The sequence below is a fragment of the Podarcis bocagei genome, assembly GCF_964188305.1.
Source record: "Podarcis bocagei genome assembly, chromosome: Z".
Taxonomy (NCBI): domain Eukaryota; kingdom Metazoa; phylum Chordata; class Lepidosauria; order Squamata; family Lacertidae; genus Podarcis; species Podarcis bocagei.
In genome coordinates, this window is record NC_138140.1 from 955205 (window position 1) to 976906 (window position 21702).

Here is a 21702-nt window from a genome sequence, read left to right on the forward strand (position 1 = left end):
TGGAGAGGGCTGGACAACTGCTGGGAACAGGCACAATTTAATATTTTTTAAAAAAATTAATTAATTAATTAATATACCACCCTATATTCTGAGGTCTCACAGAACAAACGCAAAATAAAAACCTACAAAATATATAATCAAAATAAAAACAATACCCCCCCCCATATTTTACAAGGGCATAGGATGTCAATTAAATCAACCAAAGCTTGGTTAAAAAAGAACATTTTTGCCTGGTGCCTAAAGGTGTATAATGAAGGTGCCAAGCAAACTTCCTTGGGGAGAGCGTTCCATAAATGGGGAGCCACTGCAGAGAAGGCCCATTCTTGTGTTGCTACCCTCCGGACATCTCATGGAGGAGGCGCATGAAAAAGGGCCTCAGAAGAATGTTCTCCGGGTCCAGGTTCAAATGGAAAGTGGTGCAGTATTGCAATCTTGAGCCGTTTAAGGATTTAAAGGTCAAAACCAGCACTTCAAATTGGTTCCTTTGAATTCAAAATATTCAAAGTGTGTACTCCAGAATAACATCTAGCTGTATTGATGTCCAGCTGTTCCTCAGCCTGCTATGTGTTGTTTTCTCAATCTTCTATACCAGGCACCTAAAATTTGCCCTTTTCTACCCAAAAAGTCTAAAAGGAGCTCTTCAATATTCTCATTAAATGTCCAAAATAGTTCTCTGTTCCAAGACGATGAATTTCTCCTCAAGGATTCCGACAGATCTTAATAGTACTGTGTAATAGTCCATATTTGTTTACTTGTTGTGTCTTTATTAATTCTTACCCAATTCCATATATTCAAGTACTATTTCCGGTTGACCATGCCTCATCTTAAAGAAAAAAGGGAAAACACTTCTTCCACTTCCATTCTTTTTCCAAACCAATAGCCAAAAGCTTAAAGGCTTTTTCTTCTGTGTTCACTTCAGTTTGTACCCACGGCCCTTTCTCTCTCAGCTCCATCTTCGCCATCTCCGGTTGTCTCTTAATGTCTATATTCATAAGTCCCTTCATCATCATAGCAACATCCACTGTCCAGACAGCTATATGGATATCATTGCATTCCTCCAGACAGCTATGTGGGTGTCATTGCATGTTGAGGCAGATAAGGGTCCATATCTTTCCCCACAGGTTCTGAGCATTCTTTAATCTGATGTATCTTTGACATATCAAATCTTTTTTTAAAATGTTCTATGCATTTCAGCTCTTAACTTCTGTCAGTTGTTCATCTAGTAGTTGGCATATGATACCAACAATTGATGAGGCACTTGGTGTTGTTTTTGCCGTATTGGGTTCTATTAATCTCTCCCTTGGCAGTATCTGGTTCACAAGAAGCTTGTGGCTGCTTCTTTATATATGCAATTCCTTTCTCACACATATATGATTCAGTTTTGTTTTCGCAGCCAACACAGTATGCATAAGATGGAGACTTAAAGGCAGTATAAAGTGAAGATTTAAAACAGATTCAGAGTCATATTATAAGTTGTATTCTTTCTTAGTCACCAGTGATTAAGATAAGCTTTTTGGGTTTTTTTTAGCCTCTTAATTAGTGTCATTTAGTGCTTTTTTATGTTCTGGGTGCTAATTAACTAGCAGATAGAAAATCCACTTTATATTTATTTCCAGTCTTAGAAATAGTTAGAAGTAGGTTTTGCCAACCTGGTACCCTAATCTAAGGGCTGTTATGTGGTGTGTGGGCACGGTGAATGTTCCTTACTCAACCTCCAAAAACTTTTGCCTCTGTTGTAATGAATGTTTTCTTCTGAGCATGTGAGGCTTATCCCTGAACTCCCTTATCTCAAAAGGGAGTTTGGGTAACCAAGATAAATACTTTGGTTATTGTGAATCACCGCATAATTATCTCTGCCAATAGGAGTATCAGCAATCAATGACTAGTTTGCTTTTTTCCTCCCCGGAAGTCCCCAATGCCCTGCAATCCTGGGAAAGGGCATTTCGGTAACATATTAGCTGATTAGACCAGGAGGCTCTCGCCTAAAAAATGCTGAATTCATTATTTGTAAGCATCCTCCGTTGCGCTGGAAATCCTTATCCCAAGCACCTTTTGAAATCCAAATTTCCTCCCCTCAGTGGGCCTGTAGAGGGTGCTAATGTAATGGGAATAACTTTCCATTTTCTGCTGTGATTTGGTTCAGAGTACTGGTGGCCAAAACATAAATTTTCTACTGGAAAATCAATTAAAAGGAGGAGTTTGCTCTCATAAAAAAAACAATGAGTGAGCTTTGGTTACCTGCATAGGATGTTACTTAACAATATCATTGAGGGATTAAGTAATATGGTTTCTCTTAATGACATTTCCAAGTCAGGTTAGTTTGCCTTTCTGTGAGTGTGGAGACTCCCCAGAGGGGGTATCATGAATTTGCTAATTCTTTTCTTACCGAAATGTGTCCCCTTTCACCATATAGGGATAATGGTTCTGGACTGCAACTCGCAGCAGCCGTTGAACGCAGCCAGAAATATCTGGCGGACCACAAATTACTCATCCCTTCGATCAAAATTCCCTCCTTCCCCTGCTTGCTTTCCCAAGTGGATTTTGGTTTGGGTGTTCTCTTCCTTGGAATAGTTACAGCCTTTACGGATACACTTCGTTGCTGATTTGAATTGAGCAGTATTTCCAGTTGCACAGGTTCTACCAAAGGGTTCCTGGGCCTTGCAAACGGATCCTGTCCTGCATTTGGTTCCTATGCAAGTTTTGCTTCAGGAGATGATCACTCCAATGGAGGCTGATGGCCGGCATTGTGCAATTGCTTGGAAATATGGGAAGGGGGGCAAATGTCTGATACCTGCTTTGAATTTTTTTCCTAGGAGGAAGAAGCCAAACAGCTTGTGAGAGACGCCATAGCAGCTGGCATATACAACGATCTGGGCTCTGGCAGCAACATTGATCTTTGCGTCCTCAGTAAGAACAAGCTGGACTTCCTCCGTCCTTACGATATGCCCAACAAAAAGGGGGAAAGGTGAGTGTGTCCCTGTTTCAGTTGTTTCCACAGACAAGAGAGTTAAACCTTCAGATACCAGGAACAGGCAGATTATGCCTTCCGAGTGCAAACACTTGTAATTGAAATGCTACAGGTAATCGTATCCCAATTGTTGAGGCTGCACACTAGAATCATAGAATCATAGAGTTGGAAGAGACCCCAAGGGCCATCGAGTCCAACCCCCTGCCAAGCAGGAAACACCATCAGAGCACTCCTGACATATGGTTGTCAAGCCTCTGCTTAAAGACCTCCAAAGTAGGAGACTCCACCACACTCCTTGGCAGCAAATTCCACTGTCGAACAGCTCTTACTGTCAGGAAGTTCTTCCTAATGTTTAGGTGGAATCTTCTTTCTTGTAGTTTGGATCCATTGCTCCGTGTCCGCTTCTCTGGAGCAGCAGAAAACAACCTTTCTCCCTCCTCTATGTGACATCCTTTTATATATTTGAACATGGCTATCATATCACCCCTTAACCTCCTCTTCTCCAGGCTAAACATGCCCAGCTCCCTTAGCCGTTCCTCATAAGGCATCGTTTCCAGGCCTTTGACCATTTTGGTTGCCCTCCTCTGGACACGTTCCAGTTTGTCAGTGTCCTTCTTGAACTGTGGTGCCCAGAACTGGACACAGTACTCCAGGTGAGGTCTGACCAGAGCAGAATACAGTGGCACTATTACTTCCCTTGATCTAGATGCTATACTCCTACTGATGCAGCCCAGAATTGCATTGGCTTTTTTAGCTGCCGCGTCACACTGTTGGCTCATGTCAAGTTTGTGGTCAACCAAGACTCCTGTTCCAGCTTAAATCATTAAAACGCACTCCTGAAAAATAAATGCACAAGAATTGTTTTGTCTGAAGTAGTTGTCAGCCTAAGAGGAAGTTTGCTCGTTCCAAAAGTGGAGGGAGTTAATTTTAATAGGAACGAAGGGTTTTTCCGAGAGACATGCACAAAGACTCCTGGATAAACTGAGCACTTATGGAATATGCGGAGAGGCCCTCGTGCACATCAGAAATGGTTAGATAGCAGGAAGCTAGGAGAGTGGAAATACAGGTGGCTCATCATTTATGTGGGAGTTCCATTCTAGGCCCCTGCACACATACGCAAAATTGCACAAAACAGGGAGCACCTGGTGGCTTGTGGGGAGACCAACCCCAGAGCCCTAAGACAACCTTTTCAGGAGGGTTTACTCATGAATGAGCCTGAAGGGCGGCATCAGGGCTTTGTTGAGCTACTCAGCCTCCCTGCCTGGCAGCTGCAGGTGCCTCTTCCCAGCGCATCAGCTGAGCAAGCCCTGCCACCCCCTGGCTTGTGAGTAGAACCTCCCCAGAGCCCTGGGTTGGGTGTCCTTGTGAGCCAGGATTCAGGCTGCTCCCCGTTTCCAGATACCTCTTCTGGGTCCCCAGCACCACACGTGTGTGCAGTCGTGCACAAATAGATTGCACATAAATGGGGACTTGCTTATAAATTGACAGTTCTCCGTATGAAAAGTGTGGAGCTGTAGAAAGCGGAGACCTCCAAGGATCAGTATTGAGACCTGCGCTTTTTAACTTGTTTATAAACTGTATTTGTTTAGGGGTGAGCAGTGAGGTGGCCGAGTTTGCTGATGATACTAAATTGTTCAGGTTTGTTAAAACAATTTGAGACTGTGAAGAGCTCCAAAGGACCTCTCCAAACTGAGTGAAAGGGAGGCAAAGGAGCAAAGGCAGCTGAGTGTAAATAAGTGTAAAGTGATGTGTGTGTGTGTGTGTGTACGCACGCACGCACACACACACACACACACACACACACACACATAGGGTCTGAACTGGCAGTGACTGATCAGGAATGAGACCTTGGGTTTGTAGTGGATAGCTCAATGAAGATGTTGACTCTGTGTGTGGCAGCTGTAAAAAAGGCAAATTCCATGCTAGGGATCATTAGGAAAAGAATTTAAAATAAAATGGCCAACATCATGGTGCCATTATACCAATCTATGGTGGAACTGCCTTTGAAATACTATACACAGCTCTGGCCCCCTCACCTTAAAAGGGTAGAGTTGGGGAAAGTTGAGAAACGTTCAACCAAAATGATCAAGGTGGAGCAGCAGGTTGGAACCTTTGAGACTTTTAAGTTCACAGGAAAGGCAAGCAAGAGGTGACCTGATAGACGTTTATAAAATTATGCATGACATAAAGTGGCTGGGGAGGTTTTCTCCCTCACCACAACAGAACTCATAGACACGCAGTGAAGCTGAACGTTGGAAGAATCAGGATATATAAAGTGCTTCATGTGGAACCTGCTCCCACAGGAGGCAGTGATTACTTGAAGGGAGGTTAAGGCTACCAGGGGCTACTAACCAAGATGCCCGTGTTCTACCTACACTGTCAGCAGTATGCTTTGGAAGACAAGTTGCTGGTAATGGCAGGTGGGCAGAGAGCGGTTTTGCTCATGTTCTGCTTATGGGCTTCCTCCATGTATCTGGTTGGACACTGTGAGAAGAGGATGCTAGACTAGGTGGGCAATTGGCCTGATCCAGGAGGCTGTTCTTAGCTTCTTAAAGTGCAATTGTCCAGTGCAAATAGTATGGTGTGAAAAGGCAGCAGCTGGGATTGTGGCCCTTTAGGGAGACCAGTATTCCCTGTACATCTGCTTTGTCTTTGCCAAGGACATGGCTGTAGGGAAGAGTCAGAACTTTCCATTTTTGTTGACAAGGGAATAGCCACTTTGCTGTGCAGTTTTCCATTCTGTTCCGTGCACCAGGTTATTCTTGGAGTTGCACTAGGATGTGGGCAATAACAAGAACTGCATCATGTTGCATGGCAGCTGCTATTTGCTTCTTTCAAAGACTAGAAAGGACCATTTGGGAACATACTACTGACCGACCTTGAAAAAGGATCCTGTCTTTGCAGGAGCCACTTTCCCTGTGCTTGTAACCTTCTGTAAAAAGAAAAGGCTTATTGTAATCAGCTTTCTGGGTCACTGTCCTAATGCAATCCACAACTCCCCGGAAAGGTCACCTGGGGTTTCCACTCATAGCCTCCAACTGGGCTAACTGGCGGCACTGACATTCTCTCTGTCCAGGAGAGGTTCTTCAAAAGCCATAGTTCAAGAGGGATATGGATTACAAATACAGAATGAGGTGCTCTTGGCAGGGGGCGAAGCTCCAACTTGGCTTTCTGCTCCAAAATGGAGTCTTCCTTTCCAATAACTTTGTCTTAGAACACATTCACATGCAGCATTAAACCGTTGTATTTTAATCTATGTGTCCAGATGCCTCCCTCTTGGCCCATGTCTAACTGCCCTGCAGCAGAGGAAATAAGCTGTCGTCTGGCTTGTTGTGACTTGTAACTCTGGACCTTGTGGTTTTGTTTCCTCTGTGTGGTAGTCAGAAGTGGGCGATTAACCTGCTGTGTTCTGTTTGGGAAAAGGGCAACTTTACTCAGTACAGCAACTAGATCTAAGTATATATCTCAGTCTCCATCTGCCCCCCTTGTTAGTGGGATTTCTGGCAGACACACAGTACTCTCTATAATTGTTTCTCTATTCTCCACCCTCAAACAGGCAAGGGCGATACAGCTGTGAGAGGGGAACTACAGGTGTGCTCTATACGAAGGTTACACCCTTGGATCTTGAAGTGGCAGATGAGACGGTGCAAACAATGGATACATCTTGACTTCCTGGAAACTTCTGGGCAGTGGAAGAGGATTGAGAATTTTCATACATGAATTCTGTATCTGTATGCTGGCATTAATGTTCTGTATGCAGATTTAATAAAAACCAATATGAATTGACCGGTTGACTTGTGTAATAACTGGGGCAGGGAAAAATAATTTTCTAAAATGATTATTTGCTTCAGTAGGTCAGCCCAGTTGTACATCCAGCCTATTATGTGACCCCAGCCACTTCACAAGTAGAGCAGCAGTCATTCTTAGATGTAAAAGTTAACAGATCTTATCCCCTGTGTGCTAATGGTGTATTTATGATGAAGCTGTCTGGTGACCAACAAGCAATAGTCTAGGCTTGTGTGGACTAAAAGCCTGCTTCATTAGATAAATCTGCTGAAGCAAGTTTTAGGTCATGAAAACTTGTGATGTAAATTTGTTGGTCCTTTAAGGTGCTCAGCAGATTCCTTGGTTCTGAATGCAATATCCTTTTATATTGCTTTTATATTTATTTATTCATTCATTTCCCATATTTTTCATAACTCAAGAGGAAAGTGTGGTCACAGCATTTTTTGCTGAACACTTTCACGTACCATAAGCAGGTATGGCAGAGGCAGGGGGTTACAAATCATTTAGTAAGGCAACAAAGCAAAAGTAACAGGCATAAGGTGGAAATTTGACCCTGGAACCCGTGTTGCTCTGGATTTTACACCAATTGGCCCCAAATGACTTTACCTCATCCCATACCTAAGCTTTTTTGGGGGGGATATAGTACAGGTAAATGAGGTGACAAGTATTTTTCCAAGGAAGAGGAAGGGCAGAAAGTCTGTGTCAAGCTCAGTACCATTCAAACTTAACTTTGATAAATGGCTATTATCTTACCTGTTACCTTTGAAACTTACATTTACAGTATTTAATATGTGAACCAATTACCTAGTCCTTGGTTTAGCGGTCAACCATTTCAGCCTGTAACCATGGGAAATTCTTTCCTCAAGATTGCAAAAATATGTGCTCAGACAATATGCTTTTACACCAGGCACCTTTTTCTTTCTACAAAGAAAACTGTTTATTTTGTAAATCATTTAATCTTATCTAAAAATGCACATTCACAAAAAAATTCTTTGGAAATACATGTACTTAAGCGCTAATAGATCTTAAGGAGTAAGTATATGAGACCAGATTTTAGCAGACACACCTGTAACGTGGAATTGCCCAACAGACAGAAGTTTCATGTTGCACCCCAAGACCAGGTTATATATAAATTCAAATGAAGCCTGCAGTGCCAGGGAGAGACTACCTTGCTTTTAAAGACACCCACCAGCAGCAGCACCTGAGAGTTTGTAAGCAGATGTGCTGCCGCTGTACAATAAAGCTGAAATATTCTGACTCTACCAAGATTGATAGGCTGGCTTTCCACAGCCAGGATCTTTCACAGCAATTAAACACTAGCCTTATTACCCTTTGTAGATTGTTTCAGAACTGCTTAGTAGTTGGCATTGCCCTTCTCAATTTAAGGCAGACTGAGCTACACAGAAATCCACTGAAAAAGATGCATGTATATTCCATTCTTTATTTCCAGCAAAATAACCTGCTTTAAAAATAGCCCAGAGGCCAGGCCACATTTCAGCCCCTGAAACGTGGACATCCTTCTCTGAATAGCATCCTTCAGTACTGAAGCTGATGGAGCACCATTACTCGGAAAGAAAAGAGAAAAGACAGATGCAAGAGAAAGCTGGCTTCCTGAGCAAAACCTTTCTTGGGCCAATGGAAACTGAATTACCAAGTCAATGAAGTAATTTAGCTGATTGAAAGTATGTGTAAATGCAAAGTCTTAATATGTCCTTCAAATCAGCTTGTTTAAAATATTCACATTCTTCAATGAGTCTTCACAGTTAAGAAGTGTGGGTGATCATTTGAGTTAAAATGAATGAATTCTATTTTAACTTACCTTATTGCATGGTCAATGTAATACCCTTTTACATTATGTTTTGAACACTGCTTCAAGGTAGTTGTAGATGGCCAAAGTACCACTGATTTTATAAAGCTTCCCCCCCCCCCAACCCTGTATTCTGCGTGCAGTAACACTGGTCATGTAATATTAGCTATTGAGATTCTCACAAGATCTGTGCCAGCAGCGGCACAGAAACTGACAAAAAAGAGAGCTTTGGTTTGAGGCCTTCAGTGGAGGCCTCACTGACTGCAGCCATAGTGACAAATAAAATGCATTGCAAAATATTAATCACAAAGTTTCAATTTCTTTAAAAAAATCTTCAAACATGTTCCCTCACCAGACCCTATTATTGCAAAGGAGGGAAGTACAAAAACTCCAGGCTGGATGTTCTTTTAAAAAATATATGAACTAAAAACTGAATTTGCTATTAACCGTTTGCAAAAGAGGCAGAAGTAGCAGTTATACAAATTACACAAAATCTACTGTAATTCTTACATTAGTATAAAGTGATTTCACCAAAGGAATTATTTCAATATTTCACATTAGTTAAGATACAAGGGGTGTGTCAAATACACAAATGAGAAACCCTTGCTATAATAACCTAACCTAGATTACACACAACAGTTTTAAGAAAGGATCTTTTAAGAGATCTATATCTGTAACGTGTTATTTTAAAAAGTAACACACTTGCAGCAGCATCTCACAGCCTTCACTTAGAGCGGATCCACTCTGTGAGCGCCCCTGCAAATGGCCAGCAGAAATCATGAAGCGTCTTCCTAGGAAGGCTCAACTCTCCCATGTAAATTGGTGAGGCACCTCTTGGTTTCGTCCGAGACAGAAGGTTCAAGTAAGACTACGCTGGGATGGCTTTTCTGGGAGCATGTCGATCAAGTGCTGGAGGTCCACACATGCATCTGTTTTGCTAGCTGGTGCACATAACCAATGTCAGGTCTCTGGTCAGGATCTGGGTATATGCACATGCTGACCAGCTCTCGCAACTGCAAGGGGAAAAACAGAGGACCGTGAGACACACCCTGCCGCCCATCGCCATGCGCACCTGCCTGGTGGTGCAAGAGGGGGCCATTCCCATTTGAAGGCACCCAAAGCCTTCCAATGCCAGCCTATGAATATTCTAACATCCTTGAGTTCTGGAGTAGAGCTCGGTCAGCTCCATGGATTTTAAGACAGTTTAAAGACAAAACATATGCATGCACCCACACCCACAGATGCTCAAGTTAGAGAGTAGCACACTTGACTGGGGATACCAACATTTTTAGATGCAGGTTTCAAAATTCCCACACTCACTCTTCAATACTCATTAGTCCAACCCCACCTCCCTTTCCCTCTCTAATGGGCCTGGGCATACCATCAGAAAATGGCTCAAGCATTCAGGTTTTGCAGTAGTTGACAATATTGGAAAGTATCCGATGAAAGAAGTATGTATCTACCGAGAGAGGTCAATGTGAAAGCCCTCATTAGCAATAATTGCCATTCTGTTAATATTCTGTGTTTGGTGGTGAAGAGAATGGCATGTTGAGGTTCTGGCTCAAGAGGAGGCCGAGCCAGGGCCTAATGAATATTTAGCCAACCTTCCTGTAGGTACAACTGGAATAGCTGGGTATATGCCAAACTCAGAGCAGCAGCACTCCCACCCCCACCATGTTGATGGAATCCCAACCAACCAACAATGCCAATGGCCAGGGATGGTGACAACTGTAGTCTTAGAAGGCACCAGGCAGTGAAACCCACCTGAAGGTGAGAATGAATTACCATGCAGAAGGAATTATCCAGGAATCTCACATAGACATCTCACTTGCATACCAGAGGACAGGGAAGATGGAGAAGTCTACAGATAATCTCACTGAGCCAGTCCCTGGAGGTGGAGGCTGTGTAGAGCACATGAGAAGGAATTGCTCTTGCAGGCGCTCCTCCCTGTATCAAAGCTTTTTGCCTGTTAGCTTAGAGCCAGGCTATGCTGGCTGGATCTGATGAGAGTTGCAGTTCAAGACAGCTGGAGGGCACCAAGTTGGCAAAGCCTGAATCAGACTGGATATCCTGACAGCGACCCTCTAACACTGCTGTATAATAAAGCAAGTGTAGAAAACAGCTCCAGTTCCCACCCCTTTTCACTTTGCATTTGAAAGATGAGCTTTTAATTGCACAGCCCCTGAAAGCAGCTTAGACACCCTATGGCAAGAGAGGGAGAGGGAGAAAGAAAGGGGGAGAGAGAAAGAGAGAGAAAGAGAGAGAGAGAGAGAGAGAGCTTTGAGCCTCTGATCTTCTCTCATCCTGCCAGTAGCAATAGAATCAGTTATTTTAGTGGTAATTAAAAGCCTGACCATCCCACAATCAGGTCCCGTGCATCAGGCAGAGATCCTCGCAGGAGTAAAAAAAAGCTGTTTCCAGCCAGCAAGAGGGTCAACTGAAGATGGTTTCTGATGGTTGCAGAACACCTTCTGTACTTTTGTCAAATGCAAACCAGTCATGAGTGTTTCTACACTTCTGAAAGAGAATAACCAAGCCCACCCCCACCCTCCCACCCCGTCCGCATGTCCTCAAAGAAAGCCATTCATGTAACTAGGAAGGGAGACACTGCTGGACATGGAAGGCATTTTGTCAGGAATTAAGGAGCCACTACAGACAGGGCTGCCTTGTCTTGTTCTGCTCCGCTCATCCAACGTCTCTCCTGAAAGGGAGGCCACCACTGCCCCTCGCAAAGACAAGACCCCATAGCCACTGCCAAATATCACTTCCCAGTCTCCTCTGCCTCTTCTTCAGCAAGGCACCACAACTTCACAGCACAGACTCCGCCCATGAAGCATTTTCCTGACCCACACAGACTGAATCATGGAGTGCCAATTCAGTACTCCAGAGACTAAATGTTTACTGACATGGCTAGGAATGTGTGTGGGGTGTGTGTGTGTGTGTGTGTGTGTACGTACTGGTGCAGTTTCACACAATGGCAATTCACCCAGTGTGCTGGCCTGTTGCATGCAAATGCACCATCTGGAACGGAGTTCTTTGGGACCTGCCACTTTTATTTGAGCTCTCAACCATCCTCCTCGCGCTGAATTGTATCACTAGACTGCACACTCTCTTTAGCACTGCCAGAGGGAGGCAAACCGACAGTAATTGGAAAGACAGGAAACACATCTGTCAACTTGCACTAATTCCTGCTGCCAGAAGGCAGATTCCAAGAAGCTGGAGCAGCAGCAAGGCGAAGGGAAAGACAATGAACCTGGCTGGGCCACAGGAGTGGTCTGCAAGAAGGAATCGTGCTCAAGCAGCCAGAAAGTTGCCAGGAGGGACCAGCATGGCTGCATCAACACTCCTGCGCATCAGGAAGGGGAGAGGAAATGCAGGCACCTGTCCAAAGTAGGACCAGCAGCCGCCAGGGCCATTTAGCATAAGCCTTCCAGTGTGGAAAGGGATGTGCATGACCAGTTTCCTCAGAGAAGCAGCCAAGGAGCTGCGTATGACAGCCGGGGTGGAAACTCTGTGCCAAAAAATGCCACCGCCTACAACTTGGACACTGTCCAAGACGGGGGCTAATGTGCATATTGATGTTCCTTCTATTCTGAAGAGGAGAACACAGCACTGGAACCACCTCTCCTTGCCTACTGGAAACTCTGCTCAGGCACACTCTGCCCTTCTAGCTAAGCAATGCTCTGGACTTAACAGCCAAGAGAAGCGGGGCAAAGGACGGCAAATTTTGCAACAAGCTGATTGGAATGCTCAAGACTGCCTGCTCCTGGTGCAAAGGCTGCCACAACTCTTCCCCCCCCCCCACACCTCCACATCAAACTCTCAGCAACCTATACACAAGATCCCTGTGCTTCATGGTGATCTGCTTTTTACACACTGAATTCAGAGAAAAAAACTTGCTGGAATACTGGTCACCTTGCTACCCATAAGTTTGTGTGTGTGTGTGTGTGTGTGTGTGTGTGTGTGTGTGTGTGTGTGTTAAATTCAGAGCTTGTTTCTAGTGCCCCTTCTCTGGCATTTATGCTCACCCCCACTTCCATTACCAAACAAGCAGGTTCACATTTCCTTAAAATCTTAATCAAGACTACAGAAGCTACTATTGGTGTGTGGGAGGCAGCAGACTTCCGAAAGCGCACTTGGGTCTGTCATTTGCCCTGATCTCATCACCTGCTTTCCAACTCCAAAGGGTTAATATATTTGTTTAAAAGCTGCAGAGGCGCACCTGTGCTGGGAGCACAATCACCTATCGGACTACAGAATGTACGGTGAATATGTGTGTGGCAGTGCACTGCCGCTGTTGTGGTGAGATCAAACAACTGAGAAGCTTCCCATCCTTCTTGCACTGCAATACAAAGGCCTGTGGATTTTTTTACCTCCTACTGGACACTTCTCAAGTACTTGGGTTGCATAAAACGTGGTAATTTCTAATGTGGCTATTGCAGGAAAGCGATTTTTTCCAATGTGTGGGTGCCAATAACAGCTCCTTGCCAAGGGCGCAAGGGACCCTAGGTGTGCCTATGGAAAACTGGCAGGAACACTGTCAACCAACCTCTCCCACCAGGCAGGTGCTCCTTCCATTCATTCTTAAAACACTGCATTTCACAAATGATAAAGCTTGAAGCTTATGCTGAGGTCCCCTGAGGGCTTTACTTGGTCCAGCATTTGACAGGCTGCTTTTCAGCAGATGCCATGGGGCAACTTGCAGCAGCACATTTGGGCCCAGTCACACAATGCTGTGCACTGGGAGAAGGGAAACCAAGCTTTAGGCATCACGGTGCTGCCCATCCTGCTGCCTCAGAACTGCTCTGCTTTCCGTCAGCATCACACTGGCTGCTTTATGGTACCTGATTAGAAGAAGTTTCTGAATATGCAGCTGTGTAAGCAGGAAGGCATTTCTCCCTTCTGAAAAGGCTTTGAGGATGTGCCAAGGCAGTTGCCTGAAGATGCTCCAGTCTTGAGCTCCCTGCCGTGTGTGTGTGTGTGTGTGTGTGTGTGTGTGTGTGTGTGTTACTTCCACTCAAGGCCCAAGAGAGAGTACAGCTGAAGTTACTCACCTTGTCAGAATAATGTTCGGTTGGAAGAGGGGGGTAATCACACTGCTCTATCTTTTGGCAGAGCGAAAACAGGTTCATTTTATCGCCATAGAAGGGACTCTGGAGAGCTGCCATCTAGAAAGAAAATATTGGAAAATGAGCAATACAGGAGAAATGTTCAGGGAGGACCAACTGAAGTCCGCATGGGTCTGCTGCTTGGCAGTTGTGCCCAAGTTGGTTGTGACCATTTCCACAAGTACAACCAATAAACGGGCGGCTCTTCCAGGAGGTTCTAAGGACTAAGCCATGACAAATGAGCCTCTTGAGGTGTCCTTGGCTCCTGCCCAGCATTGCATTGGGGTGGGCCATTGCTACCTATACCTCCTACTCCTCCCCATCCTTCAACCAACCAAGGTCATGAAGCAGGAACAGTACAAAACCCACAGTGCCATCCAAAAAGCAGGGAGGACTAGTCATTTTCTAGTGAAAACTATTTACCTCCAGCAACTGTCCCCTCTTCAGAGAGCTGGATCTGCAGCCACTCTGTGCTCAAGACTGAGACTCTGACAAGCCGGAAAAGGTCCTGCGGCTGCCATCTCACAACAGAGCATCCCGGTGGGGTAGCTCATGCTTAGCCAGATGCCATCAACTATGACTGCCTCCCATAACATCTTTCTGGCTCTGACATTACAAATAACATTTTCCCCACCTCTATGTACACCTTCCTCCAAATTGCTTCATATGCAGACTTTGTGAGTATCTCTCAGCCACAGGTTTGGCCGGAGAAGAGCAAGTGCAAACTTTTCTGCCAATGGTAAAGACTCATGCTTCATACTGATGGAAACATTTTGTGTTTGCTTCATTCAAAGGGCAAATTATAACCTTGTTTACTGTACAGAGAGATCCGGCTTCTTACATAACAGCCCTGTCACTTTTTTGGTCCATTTGGTTGCAGAAGAGACACTTGCCCTGCACACGGGAAACATTTTATGCAGGCTTTGCAGAAATGTGAGGCAGCATTGCAAGTGTCTGCTGGACAACCAATCCCGCAGCCCTTATACATTCAAAGCAATTTATAACTTCAGAGATGGCAGAGGATAATCCAGCTGGATATTTTGTTAATTCACCCTCAGCAGCTTTTAAAAATTCTGCGGTTGCTTCTTTCTTTCACAAACCCAACCACTAAAAACAAGCAGTGTGGCTGAGTGTAAACACACGCAGAAGAGTCAAGCAACAAGGCTAATGGCATGAAAGGGCCTTTCAAAACAAACAAATAATGGGTTGCATCCAACTAAGCCCTACTCAAGAGTCAACCCATTGGAATTAATGAATCCAAGTTAACCATGCTCATCAACTTCAGTAGGACTAGCATTACATACAGCCCCATGTCTCTTCCTGCTTCCTATTTGAAACTCTTTCCCAACCCAAATAAATATGTAAATTCTAGAAGTTGACCTGAACTTCAGCAGGACAGAGAAGCAGCTCAGCCGTTTGCTCAACTTCACGAAAGTACAAAAGCAGCAATAAGATGCCACTGTGCACCCCAAATACCTTTTCTTCTTCAGGCATGGGAGCAAGCACACACACACACACACACACCGTGCCCCCAACAACACGCTCAGCAGAAGCATAAGCCCAGCCCCCCTCACCTCCATCTCCAGGAAGAGAGCCCAAGACGCACACACCCCGCTCCCCATTTACACCCGGCTCTAATAAGGCTGGTCTTCAAAGCGAGCACCGCCAGCGAGTGGCACCGAGGCTCGGTGAGCGAGAGCAGCGGTGTCCCCTCAGCATGCGGCCCCCACGGAGCCCCAGCTGCTTATTAATCCATAATGCTATTCAAGGGCTCCCTGTCACTCTCGCTGTCACAAGCTGCCCCTCCACAATGAAATAATCCTCCTCCTAATGAAGCACTATTGGATAATTGTGGATATTATCTACTCCGGTTAGATCTTTTAAAAACCATTTTGCCGCAAGCTGCGGCAGATCGGCAAAGCCGCTGCTTCTTTTTATTTGTGTTTGCGGAGCCTCAGCTCTGAGCCACTGTTTTAATAGGGAGGGTCTATTTGAAAAGTGTTAAGTCTTTTGCTCATTATAATGCACAGGGGGTAGCGACCTAAAGAAATCTGCCTCTTGGCAGGCAATCAGCAATCTCCCAGCAAAGGTGGTGGTGGTTGTTGTGGTTGTTGTTTTTAATGCAGGGAGGAGGAGGAGGAGGAGGAGGAGGGAGAAGTTACTCCAAGGCACTTCTCACCCATTTTATACTTTTATAAACAATATTGATAGAGAACACAGACAAATTACCAATATCCATTTGGGCAGTTTAGAAATTCGGCAGTGAGGCAGAGGTCCCTTGATTTACCCATTAAGAAAATGTGCCCAAATCAAACTGGATTTCTGTGAGATTAAAACTTCGTCTCCTCCTCAACAGCACAGCTTTAGTCACGGGCCTCAATTCTGCTTAATAAACCCTTCCATGTGTGTGTGGGGGGGGGAGGCACCCACCCCAGGGATGTGTTGGGAATGGGGAGTCAGCCATTGACTCCACTGAGACCCACTGGACACAGGCAGCTCTCCAACCCCTCCAGCGCAGACTGGCTATTCAAGGCCCCTTTGCCCACACAGGGGCCTGCACCAAATCCGCAGATCGTGTCCTGGGAGACGGCTGCAGTGGCAAATCTGAAAACACAATGGCAAGACTCCCAGCAGTGCTGGCCAGAGCCCTGTCCCCCCGTCCTTGTCATCTATGGACAAGGGCAGCCTATCTGAGGCACTGAGCAAGAGCCCCCCTCACTCCCTCCTGTGACTGGAGTGGCCAAGGTGGCTGGCTGAGGCCTGTGGCTTAGATGAAGGCTTCGTTTTGACATCTGGATTAGAACAATTGCAGTGGAATGGCTGGATCCCTGTTTCAAACTGACCACCATGCTCTACGACTGGTCTAAGAAAATAAAAATTGCTCCCTGTGTTTAAATTGATTATCTTGTTAGAACTGCTAAAGCCATTGCTTGCAGCTATTTACAGGAGAGGGAGAACTTATTTTTATCCCTTGCAAGTTATCTTGATGACAGATCCCCAGGAGATGGTGAAGCCTTCCCACTATTTTGATAAGATTTAATATAAATCAATGTGAGATTGTAAATGTCAAGTTTAAGTGGCATTATCTGGCTACACACACACACACACACACACACACACACACACACACACACACACCCCAGCCCAAATAATGTTAAAGTGAATTCCAACTGGCATGTGTGCCTCTAGGCTACTTAGAGACAAAATTCCCTCAGTTTATCTGCACAACATAATCAAAAACAAAAAGCACAGAGAAAGCTTCTTCCACCCAGCCCACCGCTGCTTTCCCTATTTTTAACAAAGCAAGAGCAGAGGCATGAGGAAGAGAGCAGAGTATTGAGACGGAGAGCTCTGGTGGCCTCCACTCAGCAGTGGGCAGGACGGGGCTTGTTCAGGGCTGGCCACATTGAGAAGATGCTTCCTTGGAACAATATCTGCAGATACGCTTATCTCCGCTGAACTGAAACTTCAAGATTCCAGCTGGAAGTGCCACGGCTGGCTTTGAACTGACTTGGGCCTGAGTCACGGAAAAGCAGGCAATTATGAATTAATATACTAATATATACACACAGAAATAAGGAACACTCTTCCTGGTTGCTGACCTAAATGTGATCAAGGCCTGACTAGAGAGCCTGACTTAATTACAAACTGCCACCATTTATGGAAGGTGACAAATGTGGGGAAAGGGAAAACACACTCTGAGGGAGCCAACCCTCTTCTCATGCTGTTTCTGAGACAAACATAATCTCTGGAAGGTCTTTTTCAGGCACACCAAGGATAGGGCCACCTGGGGGAGAGCAGTGCCACCTGTGACTGTGGCTTTCCCAGAAGGGTGAACCACAAAGGTTGCAGTTCCACCTGGGGAACAGAGGCAAGAGGTGGGTCACTGGTGGGAATGGCAGAGACCGGCTGTGGGGGTTCTTCCTTTCAGAGTTAACAATACTGGGGAAGGGGGATAATTTTAGAGACTGTCACACTGCTGTACTTTCCCCACTAGAAGACACTCAAGCAACCGTAGACACAAAAACACACTCCCACCTAGTGCTATAGTTCTAACAACTGCTAACGATGGCAGTATGGAGAGGAAAGAATTTTCATTTCATCTTGCCCATCCTAATGATTCTGAGCAGGACACAATGGGCTGGGTGAGCCTGTTTGGGCTCACAGAAACCACCACCCTATATTTATTTCATTCAAGAACTGCTCAGGGTGGCTCACAACACATTTGAAAGCCACAAAATACCAAAAAATAAAATAAAATAAAAAGCAATTCAATAAGGCAGGAGACAAAAGTAAAATATAGTTAAAACTCATCTTCCAAGGAGTCATACCTGCTTCTTTGTCAGTAACACTCACCTTGAGGACTGCTGTCCTCCCCCTGCAAGCCTAATCACCAAGGCAAGGTGGTTTGAGCCTATTACACCCATCTGGGCCCACATGCACTGGCTGACAGTTATTTTCTGGGCCCAATTCAAAGTGCTTGCCTAGAACTACAAAGTCTTAAACGACTCAGGACTGCAGTATGAACCTACCTGGATCTTGTGATCATAATCTGAGGCCCTTCTTCGTGTGCCCCCTCCATGAAAGGTCCTTTCTCATGTGGCCAAGACTGGCAACATGAGAAAGGAACCATTTGAAGGGCTCCCCGTTTTGTGGAATACTGTATATACTCGAGTTTAATGCCGACTTTTTCAGCACATTTTAATGCTGAAAAAGCCCCCCTTGGCTTATACTCGAGTGAGGGTCTCTGTCGGCGGCTGTCGGCAGCGGCGGAGGAGGAACGAGCAGCCTGAAAGAAGCCCTTTTGGGCTGCTTGTTCTTCCTCCGCCGCTGCCACCACCAGCCTCTGCCTCTCGGCAGCACCCTAGGTAGGCAGGGGGACAGGAGTGGCTGGGGGGGGGGGAGAGAAGCCCCCTCTGCCATGTGTGCATGTGCACACATGCACTCTGGCCCACCAGGAGGTTTGTGGTGTGGTGAACCGGCTTATACTTGAGTCAATAAGTTTCCGCAGTTTTCTGTGGTAAAATTAGGTGCCTCGGCTTATATTCGGGTGGGCTTATACTTGAGTATATACTGCACTGGCCCTGGGAGGCTTCCCTGGTACCATCATTACTTATCTTTAGGCACCAGATGAAAACATTCCTCTTCTCCCAAGCCTTTGTTTAAACAAAATATGGCCTTTTAAACTGTGGGATTTTTTTATTGATTTGTTTGTTAATATGTTGCATATTTTTGTGCTTTTATACTGTAAACTGCCCTGTGATCCTTGGACAAAGAGCGGTACAGTGGTACCTCAGGTTAAGTACTTAATTCGTTCTGGAGGTCCGTTCTTAACTTGAAACTGTTCTTAACCTGAAGCACCACTTTAGCCCAAGGGGCCTCATCCTGAAGCAAAGTTCTTAACCTGAGCTATTATTTCAGGGTTAGCGGAGTCTGTGACCTGAAGTGTCTGTAACCTGAGGTACCACTGTATATAAATTTAAGAAACAAACATACAGAGAAACAAACAATTTCAGTCGGAGAACCAATCTCAGTAAGTCCTGCTGCTGTTTGCTTGGCAGCAATCAATGCCAAGGCTCGTTCCTGGCCAAAGGCCCTCTCTCTCCACCAGAGAAACAGCAGAACTCTTTCCGCTTGCTATGGTGGCCCAGAAGGCCTTCCTGACCTGGGCTGGGGTGACCCATGCAGGTGTGGACCAGGAGATCCTTGGGGTCTTAGGATTCCCAGGCCAATGTCTGGTAAGACGAACTTCAGGGTCCGCTCCTCAGAAGCAAGAACTGTGTCTCCTTGGGGGGCATAAAAAAGGAAGCAGAGGCTCCCTTGAGGAACCCCCCCCCCCGTGCACCAGGGACTCTGCTTGAGGGCTCACTCTGGACACATCAGGAGCAACTGGATGGCTTGCCTTGATTAGATCTGTTTTAAGGGAAATCCCTCCCATCACCCACGACTTCAAAGTCAGTGGCAGCAGAGCTCCTGCAAGAGGAGCAGAGGGCTGTTACGAGTCACGCTGTGCTGCTCTCTCAAAGGCTACTCAATCCCTACCACGGCATCTCATTGATTTCATTTATTGACTTCTCCACACCGATATTTCTCTCTCCCTCTTGATGGACCCTGCGTGGTGCTTTTGCACACTGCCAACAAATTAATCAGCACCTATTGAGCTGCTGGATGACTCAGACCTGAAACCCCAACAGCAGCACACTGCCTGGTCCAACAAGCGTCTCATTACACCTTATGAGCCAAGCTCCTTCCCCCCGAAGGAAGAGCACTATCCCCACGGCTCTTATCTGACTTAGGAAGGACCTCCTGCACCCAATATTTTTGAGATTCTTCACCTCAAAACCCAGCAAGGAAAACTGTCTTCTGGGGAAATGGGTCTTCTCGGGTCTCTCTCATCTGCCCTTGGACCTCAAAGCAGAGTCCTAACGGAGACTGTTTCCCCTCCTCTCCAGGTTGTTGTTGCTTTAAAGGCAAAACTATTGCAATTCGTTCTGTCACTGGCTGATGCCAATACAAACACAACACAACACAACACAACACAACACAACACAAGGACCACTGGAACTCTACTTTCCAAAGTAATGCCCTACAGGCCATGATCTGGCAGACCCTGGGGTTCCCAAGCAGCTTGCTCTTCCAGGGCTCTTGGAACCAAGTCTCTCATAGAGTTTTAAAAGCAGTTCACATTTATGCACAGGAAGCTTCAGAAGAGCACCCAAGAGGGAACCCCCTGGGATGTTCCTCTGCCCTTGCCATCAATGCTCAAGTTCAGGGTCAGACATGTACTTTCAACACCACTGGTTGCTTGAGCATTGCAGCTCTCAGACCACATCACAAATCACACATAACTTCCTTCTTTAACGGGTACATCCAGTATCAAGACTTCCATGGTACTCATGTTGACAATTATAGTTTAAAACAAGTTACACTTTTATACCAGTGGCATAGTTGCAACAGAGTATTTTGAGAACAGCCCAGGACTAAGTAATATACTAAGTATGGATGGAGCATGAATCCTCTGTGACCAACCCGAAGATGCAAGCAGTTTAAGTTTCTGAAACTCACTATCACACAAACTAAACAGCATGAATTTAAACTCTGTGTCAGAACCAAATTTTGGGGCAATGTAATTAATGATTTGCAAAACAGGAATCTGACTTTGTCCTTGATTCTTGCCTTCTTTGGTCAAGATCCAGTAATCCTAGGCACTGTGTGGACTCCTCAAAATTTGGCATTTCCCCGGGTCTGTACTCATCCAACAGTCTACTAACTCGTGATATTCAGAATGGAAGGCAAGTTTTATTCTCTGAACTATTCATTTGCCGCTTATTTCCATTTTTCCACATTGTGCATAAACATGAAAGTGATACTTACCTCATACAATAAGCAGCCCAAGGACCAGATGTCTGATTTAAAATTATAGCCATTTTCATGTATCCTTTCTGGGGACATATAGTAGGGTGTTCCCACTGCAAGAGACAAGCCCAGAAAGAGGGATCACTCTCTGAAACAAGAACACCATTTGTGCGATGATCTGGAAGCAAACTAACGGACCAGAAGCTGTGGGAGCAACAGGATACTTGACATTAAAGAAATTAAAGACTAGGAAATGAAAACATGGATATATTCAGAAAAACACATACTCTGAAGAAGACTCCATCTTAAAACCAAAGGTCACGTTTTCCTACTGACCACATTCAGCAACACAACTGCTAAAAGTTAACAGCCTCAATTTGCCATTAAATAGAAGATCTCTCTGCCAGACTGTTGAGCACAGATTAAAATGGCTTCTCCGGTCCTCATTAATCCAAAGCCAAAGGTGACACTGGGTTCAGTGATTTGCCCCCCCAAAAAAAAAATTGTTCCAGATCTGCCCATTGTCCATCTGTAGTATGAATAGGACTGGAATCATATGTTGAACCAAAGGTCAAACGTTCTGGAAGGCCTGCAAATGCCATCTTCCTAGTTAAGATAACCCCAAACTAATTAGTAATTGTTGCAAGAATGAGTTCATGTATGTTTATATTCACTTG

The 21702-nt window shown here is 45.2% G+C and overlaps 2 protein-coding genes across 4 annotated transcripts in view; one reads left to right on the forward strand and one right to left on the reverse strand.

Moving 5' to 3' along the window:
• Window positions 1-6754, forward strand: part of PSMB7 (proteasome 20S subunit beta 7) — a 29942-nt gene extending 23188 nt beyond the window's left edge. The window contains exons 7-8 of the mRNA XM_081179861.1: window positions 2814-2965; window positions 6525-6754. Of these exons, the coding sequence (XP_081035987.1) occupies window positions 2814-2965; window positions 6525-6636 (264 nt within the window). The 3' untranslated portion in view covers window positions 6637-6754. The remainder of the gene's footprint in view (window positions 1-2813; window positions 2966-6524) is intronic.
• Window positions 6755-7647: 893 nt separating this feature from the next.
• The window catches only part of NEK6 (NIMA related kinase 6), a 96188-nt gene continuing 82133 nt past the window's right edge, over window positions 7648-21702 (reverse strand). For all 3 annotated transcript variants that reach the window (XM_081179833.1, XM_081179832.1, XM_081179834.1), the window contains 3 exons: window positions 21044-21138; window positions 13616-13729; window positions 7648-9574 (listed from right to left, as the gene is read on the reverse strand). In XM_081179833.1, the coding sequence (XP_081035959.1) occupies window positions 9464-9574; window positions 13616-13729; window positions 21044-21138 (320 nt within the window). In that variant the 3' untranslated portion in view covers window positions 7648-9463. The remainder of the gene's footprint in view (window positions 9575-13615; window positions 13730-21043; window positions 21139-21702) is intronic.